General features: G+C 41.9%; 2 protein-coding genes across 8 annotated transcripts in view; both read left to right on the top strand.

Moving 5' to 3' along the window:
• ahcyl2b (adenosylhomocysteinase like 2b) overlaps window positions 1–4,814 on the top strand; it is a 49,418-nt gene extending 44,604 nt beyond the window's left edge. For 3 of the 4 annotated variants that reach the window (XM_085250775.1, XM_085250777.1, XM_085250778.1), the window contains exons 14-17: window positions 1,558–1,626; window positions 1,723–1,801; window positions 2,598–2,718; window positions 4,328–4,814. In XM_085250775.1, coding sequence (XP_085106901.1) covers window positions 1,558–1,626; window positions 1,723–1,801; window positions 2,598–2,718; window positions 4,328–4,334 — 276 coding nt within the window. In that variant the 3' untranslated portion in view covers window positions 4,335–4,814. Of the gene's footprint in view, window positions 1–1,557; window positions 1,627–1,722; window positions 1,802–2,597; window positions 2,723–4,327 lie in introns of those variants that run through there. The other variant, XM_085250776.1, reaches the window with a different exon arrangement.
• A 4,386-nt stretch (window positions 4,815–9,200) lies between these two features.
• The window catches only part of strip2 (striatin interacting protein 2), a 31,492-nt gene continuing 20,922 nt past the window's right edge, over window positions 9,201–19,770 (top strand). For all 4 annotated transcript variants that reach the window (XM_085251457.1, XM_085251455.1, XM_085251456.1 and 1 more), the window contains exons 1-3: window positions 9,201–9,463; window positions 14,665–14,734; window positions 19,198–19,272. In XM_085251457.1, the coding sequence (XP_085107583.1) occupies window positions 9,353–9,463; window positions 14,665–14,734; window positions 19,198–19,272 (256 nt within the window). In that variant the 5' untranslated portion in view covers window positions 9,201–9,352. The remainder of the gene's footprint in view (window positions 9,464–14,664; window positions 14,735–19,197; window positions 19,273–19,770) is intronic.

Below are 19,770 nucleotides of genomic sequence, written 5' to 3'. Positions count from 1 at the left end.
AGTCAGGAGTACTTTTGTAAGACAGAGAACCCCTAGCTAGTGCTGTTCTGCATTACTTTGTATGTAGACTGTAACTGGCAGGCAAACAGCCACTCAAACAGAGCAGTACATAATGCATTAATGTTAGCAGGCAAAATAATCGAATAACGTGTCCAAATTTATGCCTAAAACACCAAGTTGTCTGTGTTCAGACAGCAGAACCTTGTGAATGCTTTCTTCTGCGTTGATACCACAAATATCCCCGTATGGTTTGTCATCAGAGTCACAAACTGTATTGGGTTTATGGCCATTTAAAGAGCACTTTGTAAAATGGGCCCACTGCCATGACAATGTTTAAGAAAATAATTTTAAAGGATTAAATACAGTAGACGTTTACACAGACGATGTTTAACCACATCCGTTAAATTATCTTCAAGTTCGACTGCTTTCAGGGCGTATTCTTGCTTTTAGGCGAGTTTATTCATCCTATTTTCTCCTCTGATTTAATCACTTTGGAAACCTCTTTGGCAGAGTTATCCTCTCATATTTAATAATTGGTTGATTAATCATCATTTAAAATATTCTTTTGTAATGTAGTGCAAGTTGTTATGGAATAAACACATAAACAGGACACTTACCCTGCAAACTTTTTTGCAACTTTACTTGCAGTAATATGCACACACTCACCCCCTGATCATGAATATTTTAGGATAAGATGAGGTGTGTGTGCGTATGTGACAGAATGAGAGCAGTCCAACAGGGCCAGACAGGCAAACTGCCAGCCTGTCAATGCCTGCCTCTCTGAGGCTGTTTGATCTGCAGAAGTTTTAACCACATCAGTAGATTTGCGCCTCCATCCTCACCTCACCTGCCTCCAGATCACTCTGTTCTGATCCTTAAAATAGAGCAGTGCTCCAAAAATGCCATTCAGTTTAAATATACAAAACAACATCTGATCCTTTAGTATAGCTAACATTTGGATGTTTAAAGTTTATTTAAATTGTGGCTCTGTCCAAAAAAAGGAAGTTATTTTTTTGTTCCCTTTTTGTGTCCCAGTGTAATAATGCACACTCAGGCATTTATGTCATATTTATGAGCATTATTAAGCTGTAAGATGGTTCACAGACAGCTGCTTTATCATGTGAAAATGCACACAGCACTAGCGAGCAGCGTGTGTGTGAACTTCAGTGTGTACAGCAAATTAAACCCCTGTGTGGAGTTTCTGTTCTGCTTTCATCATCCAGCAACAACAGTTGAACGGCAGTCTGTTCCCCTCTCTTCGTGTAGCTTTTCAGTTTCAGAGGGATGGCCACTCGGTGCATAGTTAGCAACATCTGTCTTCATCAGTAAGCTAATGCACAGCAGTTTCATTCATTAACAGGACTGACTGCAGCGTTACACAGCTGATACACAGTCGATTTGTTGAGGGACACCGAGATCTGAGTTTATTGATTCCTTTTCATGATGCCGCCCAAAAGGTACATTTTTACACAAAGGCGCGAGCCTGTATGTGTATTTTTGACTTGTACTCTAACCTTGTGTTGTTGTTTTTGTTTTGTTTTTTTCCCTCCTGTCCAGGGTCGTCTGCTGAACCTCAGCTGTTCCACTGTGCCCACTTTCGTTCTCTCAATCACTGCCACCACTCAGGTAAAGCTGTGGATCAATTTGTCTCATTTATATTGTCGCATATGTTTGGCTTGTTACACTTTGCATTGCTGCATTTGTGTGTGTGGATCTGTCCAGGCACTGGCACTGATAGAGCTCTACAATGCCCCTGAAGGACGGTACAAACAGGATGTTTACCTGCTGCCCAAGAAGATGGGTAAGAGTACCATCATTTCTGGATGTGTTAAAGTAGTGGATGTTTGTATTAAACATTTCAAATAACGACTTCGGCATTCAAGTAATTTCAGTCAGGCTCTTAGGTTTTAGGCAAAAGCTCCACCAACTTGTTGTTCAAACCTTCTGTCTTCAAGGGGATGATGAAGATGAACTGCAGGGCTGTGCCTAACCCCAGTGTGAGATAAATACGAATTATTTTGGACTTTATCATAGTAGTTTTTTATGATTTAGAGTCCACTTTGATATCAGAACACATAAAAACATCTTGTGTAACAAATACCATCTACGTGGATGTACAGGATGTGATTACAGCATGTTAGAAGCCCTGCAGACAGACTACATTTATCTCTGCAGACAGACTCATCTGTTCAGTCCAGAGTCGTCTCCCCGGATAGCAAATCACTCACAGCAGAGTGAATCCTGTGTATCTGTAGACACATGTGTGCATGTCTGCCGCTTGTCACATCTCTGAGCCGTCTCTCAGAGGCTGAGAGCAGAGCGCACATATCGTAAAGAGAAAAACAAGGAGAAGAATGTAGGTCGGTCTGTAAGCAACTGCCACTGTTATCACAACACACACTGACACAGAGGTGGGAGAGGGCCGGGTTCGGATAAGGAAGAGAAGAATGCGGTCAGAGAAAAGGAAAAAGGAAGACAGTTATCACTGCAGAAGAAAACAGCTGGGAAATCCTGCTACTTCCTGTTCTCATTTAAATGATTAATCAAACATGGACGCCTGGTGAATGTAAGCACGTTCTCTCGCTCTTGCCCTTCAGATGAGTATGTGGCCAGCCTGCATCTCCCAACATTTGATGCGCATCTTACAGAGCTGAGCGACGAGCAGGCCAAGTACCTGGGCTTAAACAAGAACGGGCCCTTTAAGCCAAATTACTATAGGTAAGCAAACACCTCAGCGCACTTGCACTGTTTTGAGTGGCTGACATATAATCCCGTAATTCAAATAATGATCCCGTGTGTATGTACTTGTTATTAAATTGACATAGTGTACCACACCCTCTTATTAAAGCTAAATCCTTTCAAAGACCCTGTTGAATACTGGTGGGTTTAGCTTTCTAATCAGCCTTTTCACCAAGCGACTTTAGGTCTGAATGTTAATGAGCTACAGCAGCCACCAGGTATCGCACCACTATAGCCATGCTTTGTTTTGAGCAAGAGGTTGGTTATCTTGGGAGATTAATACATGCAGGTGTTTTGTCTACCAGCTCCATATAGACTCAGAACCTAAACTTCTGTGTCGCGCTTACTGTTCAGGTCATGGTCCATTTCAACGTAAACACAAATTTGCAAGTAAAGAGCAGCGTCGCTGGACTGATGCTGTGCAGTAGTGATGTGTGATACGGTATCCGCCCAATGCGACGAAAATGCAGAGCCAGTATTCCTGATACAAAGTAAAGATACTGGTATTTTTGACTTATAATGGGATCTTATGTTGAGGATAGCTGTGTGACATTAATAAGAGATGAATCATCATCATGACTGAAACATTTTGTTCACTGGATCTGTCTGAAGGCATTTCTTCCTCCTCATTGTTTCTTTTGCTGCTCATTCCAGGAAGAAGCTGTTTCTGTTTTGTGATCTTTCATGTATTCAAATAAGTTGGTGGTGTTGCCAAAGTAGAGAATTTCCCTTCAACACGCATCACTGCTTGCAGTGTTTTCATTTACCGCCTACTAAATACAGCAGAGTAGGGAGGAGGGGGCGGAGCCAAGTGTGTTTGTATGGAGTGCATTGGGCTTATAGGAGACAAACAAAAGCATCACTCCTATCCTGGTAGTATTAGCCACTGCTAATACCAGCATTGCTGTGGACGCTATCACAATTTCAGTCGATCCCCCCAAACCCTAACAAGTAGGGCATGGCTAAACTGAAAGAGGAAAATTTAAAGTTGATCTGGATCCGTAATTGAATCCAGGATTATCTAGAAGGAATCTTTACCGTTGAAGGATAAAGTGGCATTTTGCATTTCCTCCCAAGATCAAACCGGAGAGCTTTTGTTTGTTAGGCAAATGTGCAAATTTCAACACTCACATCCCGTCACATCTTCACAAATGTATATCAAATTAAAAGAAGACAAAAAATATGGAGACGTCATTTTAAAGTTTTGAGGATAATAATCCAGATCAAGGGGTTCGATAAATGTAGTTTTGGTGCATGGATGCAGTCTCAGGCTGCTGTGGATGGACATTTGTTAAACCATTAGGTGAGGCCATGGTTACAGCAATGCCTGTCTGTCAGCCTGAAGGAGCTGCTTCACTCGACTCTCCTCGTCTGTGCAGAACTGTAATGAAAAGCATCAGATTAACAACAAAGTTTGGTTTTTAGATATATTTGGGTATATATTATCATTTAAATTTGCATTTGGTTTATCCAAAATGATTTTGATTTCTTCCTTTGACACCTGTACATCAGTTTAACCTGCTTGTTTCCGCCACAGTCAGTTCAGTTGCTCCGACAGCTGCTAACATGTATGTTCTTTGTTTTTAAGGTATTAGCCAAGTGTTGTGGGAAGAAGAACTCCGTGAATCATACAGACTGGTAGCGGAGGACAGGAGGGAGGACACAACAGCCAATACACCTGCTTTATATGTAAGGGAGAAGGGGGCGGAGCTCTGAACGAGCCTGCAGGGTGGGGGTGGGGAGGGGCGTGGCTTTCCCTGCTTATGGCAGTCGTTTTATTTATCCCCCGCCTGATAACAGTAATAATAACAATAATAACATTAACTACACCTCGGAGCTGCTCCTGCCATTCACCTCGAGCTAGCTCCCAAACCCCGTCTCCCGCTCACTCGTCATTTCATCATTTCCACCCGGTCCTCTTCAGACGCTCATTTGTATGTCGAGTCGTATGTAAACCTCCATCCTCCCTTCCACGTTGCCAGATCTTTTATCGTTTATCTGTTGAATATGAAATTACTGAAGCTAAAGATATATACTATATTAAAAAAAAATCTTGATTTAAAAAAACAAAAAAACTGTGTGAATGAAGACCACCTTTGAAGATTTATCTTGTGTCGGACAATTTTTCCTGTCCCTTATTTTTGTCGTCTTTTCTTTTCTACTTGTGATTTTTTTTTCTTCTCTTTTTTTGTGTATTATTGGGGTGGGACGGGTGGGGCTAGACTGAGGGTTTAGGCGGGGGTCTCAGGGTCCAATCATATCGTTTTATTTGATTGCGAATTGTCTGTTTTTAAGTTGTTTTTTTTTAGTACGCTCTTATGTCACTACGGGTCACCCTGTAGTTTTTCTTTCTTCCTTTGTTTTTTAAAACGTGACTGGAGGGTGACCCCCGCCAGCCCCTCACCCAAACACCTGTCACTCAAACCCACAGTGAAACCATCTCATTCGCTGCTCTTCTTTCTCACCCGCTCTAGCGACGCCAGTGTTGAAGTAATGAAAAGTATTTTTATTTGGTCCTTCACTTAAACAAGAATACTGTAGTAAAAGCATGGCAGGCTTTTGGATCATCACGAGGGTATACTGTGTATTTAGATGTTTATAAAGAAAAGATTTTTCTATCTTTCGTTTATTTCCTCTCCTCTAATATCATTGCAGTATAATGTTCTAATGATGCGTGTAATAAATATACTCGAACTCTCGTTTTAAATACTGTGAGAAAATATTTACAGAAATACCAAACAGCAGCCACCCTGGTACGTAAAGGAGCAGCTCACCTCAAAAATCAAATGTAGTTAGTTAGTTTGTTTGTTTTCTTTCAAATGTAGGTTGTAGCTTTGTTTGGATCTGCCTTCTCTTGAACGTCATGGAACTAAAAAGCATTACCTTCTCTTCTAGTTCTTGGAGCATTAAAAAAAATCGATCTGAAACTAGGTAGCAGTATCACTTTCGCAAAATTATGCTCCGGCTATTCAAGATAAAGGAACAAAACTCCACCCAAATATTGTGAGCAGCTTCATGTAGGAACTGTTTCCTTCCTGCTGAATTACAACAACCCTCTCACTCATAACGCTTATTTTTGTGACAGGGTGTGAACACTAATGGGTGTCCCCCGTCCCCTGAGCTGTTTGTTTGGCTGATGTAGACAGAAGAAAGAAAATAGTTCCTACATGAAACCTCCAATAACAAGATGAGATTTTTACCCACACCCTGCTGGGCAGGCGGCGTAGACACCCAGGTTTGTGAATGTGATAACTCGAGAATGAAACGATGTATGATTTTTAACTTGATACCATAGTTGCATCTACTAGAAGGCCAACAGTATTTTTGAGTTACCGCTTTAAGCAAAACCCCACTTACGTCCATTATATTTAAGAGAAGGCAGACGCCTCTACAGCATACATCTCTATCTGTGCAGTGTACATTGTGGATAAAATAACACTAAATGCCAGGAAAATCTATTTAATAAATGACTGTGAGGTGAGCTGTCCCATTAAGCAGATTTCTTCTGTCAGGTCCTCAGTAAAACACATGGTGCTGTTAAGAATTACTGTATTTGCCATAATCAGATGACACAACTCTTTGGTACTCACAGATGAGTTGAGCTTACAAATGAAAGACGGCACGCACACGACATCTCTGACGTGCACTAGCCTTTCAGGTCCATTTCCGCCTTTTCTCCCACCCGGAAGGCGCTTTCTTTCTTTGTCTGTCTTTCTTATGGCTGTAATGAGCTGCACAGTCGCCATCCACTGCAGCTCGTCCCCAGCTGAGCTGACATTTGAAATTAGAAAAGCCCTGACAGTGATTTCACCTGAAGTGTACCCCGCTGCCACACCGGCTCTGCACCTGAACCGATCACAATCTCTTCTGGCGTGCTGCGAGACGCCGCCAGCTCTGCTTTCACACACTAGGATCAAACGCACACAGAGTGGCTCATTACCCAAGTCTGAAAGTTTACTGTATCGTACTAGATATGAAAGGTAACAGTAAAAGTTTTATTTTTTGAAAAGGTGGGAGTGGCACAAAAAAACTTTGTTTACCAGTTGAATAAGTATGCTTTTGCAGGTCAGTTTAATCAAGTAGTTCAGGATTTATTTTGAAGGGTTCCTGAGAGGGCTTGTACTACCTATTTGACAAGGTTTCACGCATCTGTTGAAATTTTGGTCAAATAAATAAATAAAACTGTTCCTTTTTTGTTTTAGGCAAAAATAAGAACAATATGGGAACCCTTTAGTCAAACTCCTATACTGAGTCCCTTTCATCCGTCTCTTCATGTTGTTGACTGCTTGTCTGTAGTACTTAAACCTTTTGTCTTAAGTCTTTTTTCTTCCTTTTGTGCGCGCGTGTGTGAACGAGCGTGATGACGACGACGACGGTGCACATCTAAATGTCTCTCTGTATTTGTAAGCATCCTTTCTGTTTTGTAGGCCATAGTTGCTTTGTTACCAGCTGCCTCAGGATCCTAGCCTGTGTGTTAGGGGTGGAGAAACCGTTTTGTTTTTCCGTCAGCGCTCTGCTGACCGGGTAGGCGGGGGAAGACACCAGCATCATAGATGTATATACATACTATATGCAGATATGACAACCTTTAAAAGTATAGGAAGGTAAAAGAAGAATTGACACCTGTATTTATTGTTGTAAATCCTCATACTGTTCAAACTGACAAAAATTCAACATGTTTTAAGTTGTCTAATAAAGAAAAAATAAACCCTATGTTTAAATATTGCAAGTGATAATGTTAGATGATGAGCAATAATGACAAAATTCTGTAATCTGAATGAATAAAAAAATGGGGAAAAAAGTTATTCCTTTGTGTGCTGCTTTATTTCTGCTACATTTAATACACAGTCACCCAGTGTGTTCACATACAGAGGGTTTTTTTTATGTCGCAGCCTGTGTTGTGTCATCGTGGATTGGTTTCTAGTTGTATTTATGTGCCGTGGAAGAAGAAGACGCATGCAGCTGCTGAGGTCTGTCACAGCCACAGTGAGCTCATCTGAGCCAGCAGCAGTCAGACGGGGACATCTCTGACATCAGCTGAGCCGAGCTGGCTCTGAGCCTCTATTTATTCTAGAAACATTAGTCAAGTTTATGTGAGCAGATTACTTTAAATAGAATCGTATTGTATGTGTGTTACACTATAATCCAGTTACATTCTATTTCAGCTTGTTTCTTTTGAAGCATTTAAAATGAGGTTTGGTTTGGGTGCTACAACAGTAATGTGCAAGCTTAGTTTCTTATATGAAGTGTCACTGTGACAAATTGCAGTGTTTAAGGTGGAGGGAGAGGGTGGCCTGAAGTGGGCACAGCAGTGGAGCCAGACGGGTTTTATCAAGGTCACCAGACTGCCACCATTAATTTCACAGGGGTGGCTCTGAAACTCACTGCTTCTTACTACACTGCATTCATGCCAGTGTAATACACAATGAGGACTCATTATTAACATTTATTTAACCAACTATTTCCCAACCAGAGAATAGACATCAGTAGTTGCCAACTGGTCTCTAGGTTTGTTCACTGGAGCCTTATTCACGTAACCCTACAGCAAACAACTTAATGTTACATCTGTCATGTGAATAGATCCACCATTGTTGTCTGCTGCCATCTTTTACATACAGTCTGTAGTCAGGCCTTTTGAAGCTGCCTTGACCCACCTTTAAGAGAAATTAACCCTGATGATACCATTGGAATAGTTTTTAGACCAAACCTGAGCTGTGGCCTGGAATTTATAACAGAAAATAGGAAACCTCGTCCTTGCAAAAACTGTCTGTAGGTACTTTGCAGTTTGTCTGCTACCATGAAACTAAACAGTTAATGTTTTTGATAAATCCAATTTGCCTTCCTAAAAAAAAATCGTCCATCAACTGAAATCACATAAAATTCTGAAAGTGAGTACTTGAGTTACATTTAGACTAGAGTTCCTCACATCACTGTGTTTTTGTAGCTCCTGTGTTGTGTCTGCTGATCTTGGCCTGCGATGGATTTAACCACCAGTAAATTACTATTTAACCTTGAACTCTCTCACCTCCCCCACTGCCCTAGGCCATGTGGCACAAGCCTGCTCTGAACTGTTCACTCCAATCATGTCATCTTAAGTGGTTTTTCCACAGTCAGGGGGCTGTGTGTGTTTCAGTCTGCAGGACAATCCCCTCACAGCCACACATCAATAATTCACAGGGGAAAGTGACAGGAGGTGAAATGACAAATGAAGATGCACACACGTGAAGTGATCTGCGACAGTGACATCACGGCTGACGGCAGACTGTGTGGCAGCTCAGCAAAGGGGATGCAGCAGTTATTTTTATAAGATGTAGGTGCTTCTCATACTTTGAGCCATTCAACCTCCACTTTAGTACACTGACATCGTTTTGGTTCCATGTGTCAGCTGATGCGACTCTATTTAACTCCGCCCTCTCGGTTCGAGCAGGGACAGCGAATCAAACATATCGGGAGGGGGGGGAGTCGCAACAGCAGCAGAAGGAGGAGGAGGAGATCCTCAACTTGGCTCTCCGGAGTCGGTCCCCCCCTCCTGACGCGGTGCAGTCTTGAGCTGTCCACCGGATCGGTATGCACTATCCGCGGAGGAGGAAGTGAGCCGAGCCGACCGTGAAAGATGCAGACGGAGGACATGGAGGTACCTATCATTAATAACCTTAACGATAACGGCGACAGACAGAGGCCGAAAGGGAAAGATGTGTTCAAGGATCAGCAGAAGGAGTCAGAGGTAAATTCAAGTACAGCACAGCGGGCTCCCACAGCTCCTGGTACAGGAGCGCACTGGACGGCTGTGTGTGCGTACGTGTGTGTATGTGTGTGTTGTTGCTGGGAAGCTTTCAGATCAGCTGAATGTCCTTTCCATGCAGCGAGTCGTCTTTGCTCCAGAGCATGCATGCGGGCAGACGGCGAGGTGTTATTTTGGCAGCGGCTCCTATAAATAACCCAGCGGTAATCCTACAGCGGTGCTCAGCGTGGGGGACTGCAGGTGGTGAAATGTGACTGCTGCTCCCAGGACCACCGAACGTAACTGCATATCATATTTATGTCCTCGTGGTGTCCTTATGGCATCTGGAGTGCATCCTCCATTTAATCAATCAGAGAATCGGATCGGTTTTTGGCAGTCCGCCTGCTCCTCAGATGAGCATTTATTGGTTTTATTTGGTATCTTTGTGAAAGGAGGGATTTGGTTTAGTACGCTTTCTTGGAAACTGAAATAAAAGTGGCTGCCAGACAATAAAACATGTGCAAATTTAAAATCTTTGAGGTTTGAACTACAGTATGAGTGATATACTGGTGGCACAATAATAAGCCGATGCTGGCCTGTTATAAATTTAGAATTGTTTGGGGCGCGTCAGAGACCTAATTTGGATGCTACAGTCCCACTAAATGTACAGTTGTTTCCAGTCCCATACATATCACCAGCAGGTGCCCTCCTCTGCCTTCTAGCTAGCTCTGGAGGCTGTTATCGTCTATTGTAAACTGATAAAAACAGAGAGGCACAAATGATGAAAATATGTAGTCAGCGTAAACGTTGTGAGTTAGAAAGTTTAAATTTGTAATGCGTTTTATATAAATGAGATTGTATTTTAACTCAAAGTGAATCAAGAAATTATCTCCCTAGACTATTAGACCATAATTGCCTTCTGAATTATTGCTACACGTCAGGGTGGATCAATGCTTTCATGTCATTTGCACCAAATATCGATCCTGTTGCAAATCGAGACTCATCCAACCAGGCAATGTTTGTTTTTTTCCAATCTTCTGCCTGATTTTAGTGAGCTTGTGCAAATTGTACCCTCAGTTTCCTCTTCTTAACCGGAAGGAGTGGGACCCATTGTGCTCTTCTGCTGCTTCAGCAGCAAAGATGCTCTCCTGCACATATTGGTTGTAACAAGTGATCATTTGAGCTACCGTTGCCTTCCTTTCAGCTTGAAGCAGTCTTGCCATCGGAGAAATCCCAGTTGATTATCACCTTTCTTCCCCCATTCTGATGCTCAGTTTGAATTTCCGCAGGCCGACTTGACTGCATCTACATGCCTAAATGTATTGACTTGTTGCCACATAACTGGATGATTAGTTATTTGCATAAACAAGCTGTTGAACAGGTATACTTAATGAAGTAGCTAGCAAGTGTATGTAAATAGAATATTGAGTAATATGTTGATATTAGAGCCTTTTTACTGTCTAAGAATTTGTACCTGCAAATCCAGTGAGTTTGTGTTTGAACTGCTGGGTGTACATTGGAATCAGCCAATAAATTTTTTATTTTTTTTTATTTTTTTTACATCATTGCAGTATCCTTTTTTTGATAAAAAAGACTGAGGCGGTCCCATAGGTCCGGTGTATAAGCATATTTTCTGTGGTTTAAAGAGTGTTTAGAGCCACCGTAGACGCTTATGGGAGTCACCTTCTGTAATATGGACCTGTAAGCTGTAATCTCCTCCGCTATTTCTAAACTTGACTGGCGAGGCTTGTTGTTAAGGCTCCCTCAGTGCTCGGCAGCTATAATTCATCCTCCTCATGAAAAAATTACTAGATGATGGGCTTCATTGGTGGGGTTACTCGGTCCAGATACATAAGAGATGTTACTCAGAGTGCGTTGAAGCCGAAACCATTCAGAGTGCTTTGAAAGAGGACGCTGAATGTTTTTTGGGGGAACTAGAGCATATTCATCATACGGTCAATGGATAGGGGGTTGGGGGTGAATGAATGAGGTTCCCTGGCCTCTACAGTTGAACCAGGAATCTCAAACCTTACTCAGTCGTGTACGTGACTGTTTGTCTTTCTTGCTGGCTGGAGTGGTCATCGGTTGTCCATGTTGGCATATGTTGGTAGGAGAGGGGGCGTTCAGCCTTGACACTGCGCCCGGTGTTTGCACGCTGATGCGGTGTAGAGCGTGCAAACACAGGAGCCGTGCCAGTTCAGTTTGGAGCCGGGGCAATTTTGGTTATCAGCTGGTGGCAAAGAGAAGAGGAATGGTAAACGAGAGTGAATGGGGGGAAAATGAAGGAGTGGAAGAGAGAGACTGGGTAATTGTAAGGAGAAATGTAAGAGTAGCAGCAGACGAAGAAGAGAGAGGAGAGGCATGAGAATTAAAGAGAAACATAAAGAGACGTGTCATTTCAGTTTGGGCAGAGGAGTTAACTTCAGTTTCAGGGATGCCAATGGAGGACTGAGGGACTAAGAGACTCAGTAATATAATCTATTTAAGTAATTTATCAAGGCTAATTAAGCCTAAGTGAAAGTGTTAAAGGCCTTGAAAACAAGTCGCCTCAATCACTTTTACTTTCAGGAGTGGGCTCTTGCATGGTCACACAATTTTCAGTGTAAGCTAAACAGTTTGGGTTGTTCTTGAATTTTTGTATAGTCTTCTGCATAAAACTAATCGACTAAGAAAACTAGTAATCCTTGGAATTTTATGCATTGTTTAATTATTAATGATGAATAATGTTAATAAAGGATGGTTTTGTAATAGCTGTAATATTATAGTAGCTACTAATCAGATGAAGTTCACTTGATAAAAGTTGCCTGACAAAATTGTTTGTTCTGAAACATGTGTTTGTAATGCATGAAGTTAAAGAGAAGACCAAAAATAAGAACAAGTCCAAAGTAGGAATGTCACACTATCAGAAATGTTGTTATTGGTACTGGTACCAGCATTACTTACCTTAAAGCTATAAGTTAGATTTAGAGCCTAATAGACATGGGAGTTTTAAGACGAATACCATGCCGATAATTGACGAAAATTCGATATTTCGGCCAATGTTTTTTTTCTGCTTTCAGACACAAAAAACATAAACATACTTCTCTAATATTTGTTATGTGCATTTATTTATAAGTCTTTGGATTCTTTAATTATCTTGGACCTTAAAAAACAATGATTTCATTGTCAAAGATTACTCCTTTACCTTCCAAACATATGTTTGAAATAGGGAAGCTGCCCCCTGGTGGAAAAAATGTGCAACAGCAACACTCAAAACATGGTTTAAAGGCATTTCTCCCATCTATTCTTTACTTTTGGCCGAGCTCTAGTTAGGGTCTTGTGATGACACTAATTTCTGTCCTCTGCTCTCCTGGGCTTTCTGTTGTGTATGTTTTATCATGTGGGCTTGTCTGTGTGTAAAGCCCTTTCTCACATACACTAACCAGAGTGTGGTAATGTGAAGACATTAATACTCAAGGTGTAGATAATATTAATAATAATAATAATAATAATAATAATAATAATAATAATAATAATAATAATTTACAGATGACTCTGTAAATTACCGTGAGTGCCGTAATTCCTCCCCGGCAAGTGTTAATCCGTCTAAAATGACGATATGGCTCGTTTTCATAACTGTCCCTGGAAAATAAAACCCTTACCACTGTCACCAACATCCCCCTAGCTTTGGTTCACCCGCCCCCTTCAAAAACAGACAGCCAAGGATAAACACTGCAGAGCCTCCCTTCTGCTGCTTTAAGGGTCACGATAAGCATTTTCCTTCAATCATTCTGACTCCCAAGTGGTTTTCATTTCCTGGTTTACAAGTGCAGTAATGACATCAAATTGTGTTGCTCAGGCTCTCGGTCATAAACAAACTGCCATCTGATGTCCTGCATATTCTACTTCCTGCTGACTTGGTTGCAGCAGGTATTTATAGGAGACATGGCAGCACACAGTTATTTAACCAGGATGCCTGACTCAGAGAGCAGATCCTTATTTACAGTCATGGACCGGTCCCCAGGGCGGTTTGCACAGGGTTAAACACGGCTCACACCCTTAGCCTGAAGCTAAGTGCTGCCAGGAGCGTTTCTTAATTCTCATTAGCATAACATGAATCTTTTATAATCCCTGTAGAGAAATTTCGCTTCACGTTATTATCAAGCACAACCCTTTCACCACTTTGTTCCTACCCTTACAAGGTTTTAAAAGCCTCTCTGTATGGCTGCATGCTACTTATTGTGCAGTGTGTCTTGGTGCAAGTTAGTAAGGTGTCATTATGTGTACTGTGCATCCTGTTTCCCTGCAAATGAATTTGTTTCAAAAGGACAGTGACTGCAGGCCTTTCTGCGAGCTTATCTGCCCATCTCCCTCTGTTGTGTGCGTGCGATTACATGCTTACCCTCCCAACTTTGGTTTTACTTGTTTAGATGTTGAGAAAGGCTTCATAAAATGCATTCATAATTTATTAGGTCTGTCTTGGTCATTAAGCTAGCTAGACAAAAGAGTCTGAGGCTGCTGGGAGTGTTGTTAGTTTGGCGAGATCTCGGACAAAGTTACATTTTTCAGTTGTCTTGCCCTAAGGTTACGCTCTAAATATGACTGTGTGTGTGCGCGGGTGCGTGGATGACATACTGTTCACACGCTCACAGATTCTGAGTGTTGCGATTGCGTGAAACATAGAAAATGTGTGCAGCCTGTCTCGTGGGTATTTGTAAATCACAGGGTGAGGCTAATGTCAGAGCTTAGAGAGACCTTTTCCTGGATACAGTGGATAATCTGCTTTGATATGGGGGTGGGGGCATGTTGACTCCTGTGCCTTCTCTTTCCTCTTGTTCTGGTGCTGGCTAGGGAAAGCCTTCTCTGACTGTTCAATTAGGCTGATTAAAGCAGTAGCTGTGTGCGTCCATAGAGAGCACCTGTAACCATGAGTGAGTGGCTCTGCGTAAGAGGATCTCAGAGGAAAGATGTAAATGACTAATCAGCACTGCCTGAAAAAACAGCCACCAGTAAAAAGCCATGGTGTGTGTGTGTGTGTGTGTGTGGGTGATGTGTGTATGGATGTGACTGCAAACCGAGTACATAGTAATTGTAGGTGTTGGGATATGTAAATATCCCACAGTATGTTTTTTGCATCTATTTCAATGTCTGTGGGCGTTTGGGGAAACTGTGATTAACTGAATTCAGCTACATTATGTGTGCTAATGTGTGTTTTGCTCTTGCAGAGCTCCATGGAGTCTCCAAACCTGGAGTTTGAGTACGGAGACACGGACACACTGACTGCAGAGCTCTCTGGTAAGACCACAGACCGTCATCCGTTGGCTTTGGACTTTGTATTCGAAGCCTCAGAATTACCATTTTGACCACCGCTGCGCTTTTGTGGCCGTATTTGAATGACAGGTGCGAAGTTTCACCCATCAAAAATGGAGCACAGCCATCTGGATGGTCAGTACCACACAGCGGGCCATATTACTCGTCAAACGATTCCAATAAAATTACTTTAACAGCCACCAAAAGCGAAAACACGATGCAGGTGCAGATCAGCGACTCGATTGACAATCTGTGTTGGGACACCTGTCAGTCGAAAAGCTGCCAGAGCAGACTTACAGTCATGTGAAAAAGGAACATTTTCACAGGGCTCGATGCAGTGCTGTGCATCTAGTCTGTGCATAATAAATATTCTCCATTGGGGAGGAATTTTGGCTCACTCTTCTTTACACCGTTGCTTCTGTTGATTAAGAGTCACTGACGTTCATTTATACAAAGCTCTCTTAGGGTCCCACTGCAGCATTTCAGTCGAATTGAGGTTTTGACTGGGCCACTGCAGTCATTCTTTGATTCTTTTCTTTTCTTTTTCAGCCTTTCCCTTTGTAGATTTGCTGGATTGTTTTGGAACATTATCCTGCTGTATCTCTCAGTTTTAGCCAAGCTTTAGCTGTCAGACAGATAGCCTCACATTTGACTCAGATATGGACTCAAATGTGAAGGCCATTTGAGTACAGTTATGTTTAGAATACAAGTTTGAGATGATCTGAGCTTTGTGACATGGCGCAGAACATCAGAACATGGCTAAACAATATTGGAGTAGGCTTTCACATTTAAAAGATACTTTGTCGGTACTAAGAGATCCAAGATATGCCAAGAAAATATCCCCCAATTTTTAAGCCCAAACCAACCTATACAGAGGACTTTGCGGTTGATCTGTCTGCAAGGTACCCAGGTCCTGTGGCTGCAAAACAAAACCAAATCATCACCCCTTCACCACCATGCTTTATAGTTGGTATCAGATGTTTACCCTAATATGCTGCGTGTGCTTTCCATCAAACATGGTGCTGTGTCTATTACAGTCAAATGTCACCTCAAACACTTTATGTTGTAAGGCAAACACCCTACAATGATACAGGGAAAACCCCAGCCGTGAGACAACCCCCTCTGAGTAAGTACTTTGGTGACAGTGGGAAGGTAAAACTCCCTTTTAACAGGAAGAAACTTACAGCAGAACCAGGATCAGGGAGGGGCAGCTGTCAGCTGTAACCGGTTTGTTCAGATGCAACTTTGCAAATCTAGTGTTGAATAGCAGGACCTGGCTGCTTCTTTTTCTCCTAATTCTTATGGAAGCAGTGAGTGTGGACTGTATAGACTGCTGTGAAAACTTTCTCATGACTGCAGATCAAAGATCTATGTCTGCTTGTTATGCATGACAGAGCTCTTCGCCCACAGAATTCCTACGGTGACACCCCTGTTTCTACTTAGCATAGGAACGAGAATGTGCCATTGATTTGAAAAATAAATCAAACATCCACATTCCTCAGGATCCTTTCAGCTGTTTTATGTTACACATGCAAACAAAGAGAGTCGGCGAGAACAGCGATGAAGGCGCAGAACAAAAATCTTTTGGTGCGTGCTGGTATTTTTTATTTTTTTTTTGCCACGCACAGAAAAAATGACTAACACTAATCATTAACACTGATTATTCATTCAGAACCGCAGCATCTGTGTAAGGTGGTGACAGCCTGTACTTGACTTGGAGCTTGGTTAATAATGTTCCTTTCAGGGCCGAGTACAAAAAGATTATTTAGAGAGCATATTATTTATTTTCTCCGATCCGGCTGGTGTGCTGAGAGAAACGTTGAATAAGTGTGTCGATTTGAAGTCAGAATGATGGTCCACCTGGTAGATGGCAAACGGCAGCTGATTTGCCAAAAAGGTTAGTCACACACAAACGGGCAAGACAGTCACCGCGGCTTTCTGCCGACAGCTCCTCGGGGTAAGGGAATGACGACTGCTCCGAGAACAGGAGGAGACGCGTGACTGTGTGACGGATCTTTAGACTGCGCATGAAACAAACCAAGGAGGACAGCTGCTCAAAGCATCAGAGCATATAATAAACATCATACGGTTACAATAATGTGAATGTGAAGGGGATGCATACATACAAACCTGAATTTTCATTATTATATTATAACTTATGGCAGAAAATAATTCATCTCCTTAATTATATGCAGCATTTACAGTTTGTCATGTGCATGTGTGCTTTTTGTGTTGTGCGTAGTGGGCTGCAAAGTCGTCCTATTTCATTCTCCTGCTGGTCTTGATGTAGGTGTCTTATTATAAGTGTCGCTATAATATTGAAAGGCCCTTAAGCTCTGTAAAAATCTGGGATTTCCGAGTTAAATTTGTTGTTTTTCGCTGTAGATGGAGGTCTATCTGTGTCTTGACCTCACCCGTCGAGCGTGGGCGGACGGATATTTTGCCAATTCATAATCTCTTTGGCTTTTAGTAGATTGCGGAATACGTTTTCTTTGCACTGCATTGTTATTTGGGTTATTTTAATCGGTGTTTGCACAGCACTGTTGTTGTGAGGCTTAGCTCTTGGTTTTGCAGGGCTTTGGAATGAAGGTTGTTTAGAGAGATAGATGCAGAGTGATTTTAAGAAAAAATCAGAATTTTTGCATGCTTGTTAGTGGATCTGCATTCTTATTTACATGCATACAGCTGTGGTTACAGAGTATGTGCTACTTTATTAGTTACACCTTGCCAGTACTGAGTTGGACCCCTTTTATCCTTCAGAATGGACTTAATTCTTAGTGGCATCAATTCAACAAGATGTTGCACTTTCACCACCACATCCTCACTGTGCTCTTTTCTATTGAGTGACATTTAAATGCCCACACCGCCATCACCACAAGCCTGAACCATTGACATAAGGCATGATGGATCCTATCAGATTGTTCATGACAAATTTTGACTCTACATCCAAATATCGTAGTAGAATTTGAGTGTTTTTTCAGTCTTCTGTTGTCCAATATTGTTGAGCCTATGGTAATTTTAGTGTCTTCTTAGATGAAAGGAGTGACACCTGGTATGGTCTCCTGCTGTAGCTCATCTGCTTCAAGGTTCCATGTGTTCAGAGATGCTCTTCTGCATACTTTGTATTGATTGATTATCTGAGTCACTGTTGCTTTCCTATCAGTTCAAAACAGTCTGACATTCCTCCTCTGACCTCTTGCATCAACAATGCATTTTCTTCCAGAGAACAGCCGCTCACTGGATATTTTCTCTTTTTCAAGCCAATCTCTGTAAACCCTAGAGATGGTTGTGTGTGAAAATCCCATTAGATCAGCAGTTTCTGAAATACTCAGACCAGCTCATCATCCACATTCAAAGTCACTTAAATCACCTTTCTTCCCCGTTCTGATGCTCAGATTGTACATCCACAGTCATCCAGGCTGTGTGTAATTCATTAAGTTGCTGCCCTGTGATTGACTGATGTTTGGTGTTTGGTGGTGGGTCTACCTTGGGACTAACAGATTCCTACCACGTAAAAGTGCAGTGTCTGTTGGACTCTCATTCAGATCCATCCCTAGCTCTTTACAAACCTGTCAGACGCACGTCTCTGGGTGTGACTGTACTGGTCTATAATGGAGGGACATCTTATCATCACGTTTATTTATATGTACATTATATGAAGCCGGAAATGAATTCAGACTTATGATAAACACGTCTTCAATTAATTCTTTGTCTCCAATGTTAACAGTAAATACATTTATTTCGTTAGAGCTTATACAAGTCTGCAGACTCAAAAAACTTCTGAAAATCAGTAAAATGTGAATTTCTTTTCTATCAAGGAAATCTAGGACTCTTGGGATACTACGGAATAATTCATCTGGACAACTGCTGACTGAAATACCACAGCATGGTTTGATTTATCCAAGCCTTTTGGAGCAGATGCTACAAAAACATCCCAATTGCATTACAATATTGAACAGCTTCAACACTGCACAATGCAGTTTGGGGAGTGTTGGATTTGAGCATTTCATTTTTAGCCCTTAACTTTAAAAGCCTGACGGGGTACTGTCGTCAGTTCACCGGGCCGGCAGCATGGACGCACCCAAGTTTGTGAATGTGATAACTTAAGAGCAAGTTGACGTAGGAGCTTCAAGTTGATACCATAGGTATATCTACTAAAGATCTCGGGCGAGTTTGAATCTCGGTGAGCTCAACCTTAAAGTCAAGGTCAGAGGTCAGGTTTTCTCAAAATCTTTTGATTCGAGAACAAGGCGCTGTAGGATTTCGAATCCTCTGCTAGGAGGCTCATCTTTCTTCTGATGTATTCTTTTCATTCTCTTATTCTTGGGGAATTATTAGCGGGTTTAAATTGCTTCTCAAGCTCTAGAATTAACTGGAAATTGGTTTTCCATTACTGAGTGGGTTATAGTATTTATTTCATCCCTGATTGTATCCTGTTGTGTCCACAGAGCTCTACAGTTACACAGAAGAGCCAGAGTTTGCCCTCAACAGAGACTACTTCGAGGAGGACTTCAGAAGCCATGGTAATGTGTGCGTGTGTGTGTGTGTGTGTGTGTGTGTGTCCCTTCAAGTTCCAGAATTACAAAATTGCACTTGCACACTAAAGGCTGTAAAAGCGACGTGTTCAATGAGCTGCTGTGGTTTACAACCTGACCGGTGAGGTGAGGCGAGGCGAGGGTGAGCAGACACATCAAAGCTCTGCTCTTTTAAGCTGTTCAAAGAATTGATATCCCTACAGATTGAAGGGGCCACCCTTAAAGCATGTGATTAACGTTTGGTTGTCGAGAACAAAGTGGCTTTTCCAGTCTGTACGTCGGCGTTATTATCAGCCTGACAGGATCGAGCTTTAATACGGTGTTGCTTTATCTGCTTTTGTGTGGAAAATTGCATTAAATTACGTTTTTCCTGTTGAGCAAGAAGAAAAACTTTCTTCTTGATTTATTTTATTGTGACAAAGTCGGGTTTTCTGTATTGAGGGAGGTATTATTTTTAGGTTTAGGGCGTTACATCAAGTCCTGCAG

The sequence above is a fragment of the Mchenga conophoros genome, linkage group LG17 (genome assembly GCF_057382185.1).
Source record: "Mchenga conophoros isolate Kocher_MC1m ecotype Shallow Benthic linkage group LG17, M_conophoros_male_GT1.1, whole genome shotgun sequence".
NCBI lineage: Eukaryota > Metazoa > Chordata > Actinopteri > Cichliformes > Cichlidae > Mchenga > Mchenga conophoros.
The sequence above is the reverse complement of the archived record's forward strand: the minus strand, read 5'-3'. Positions and strand labels throughout refer to the sequence as shown.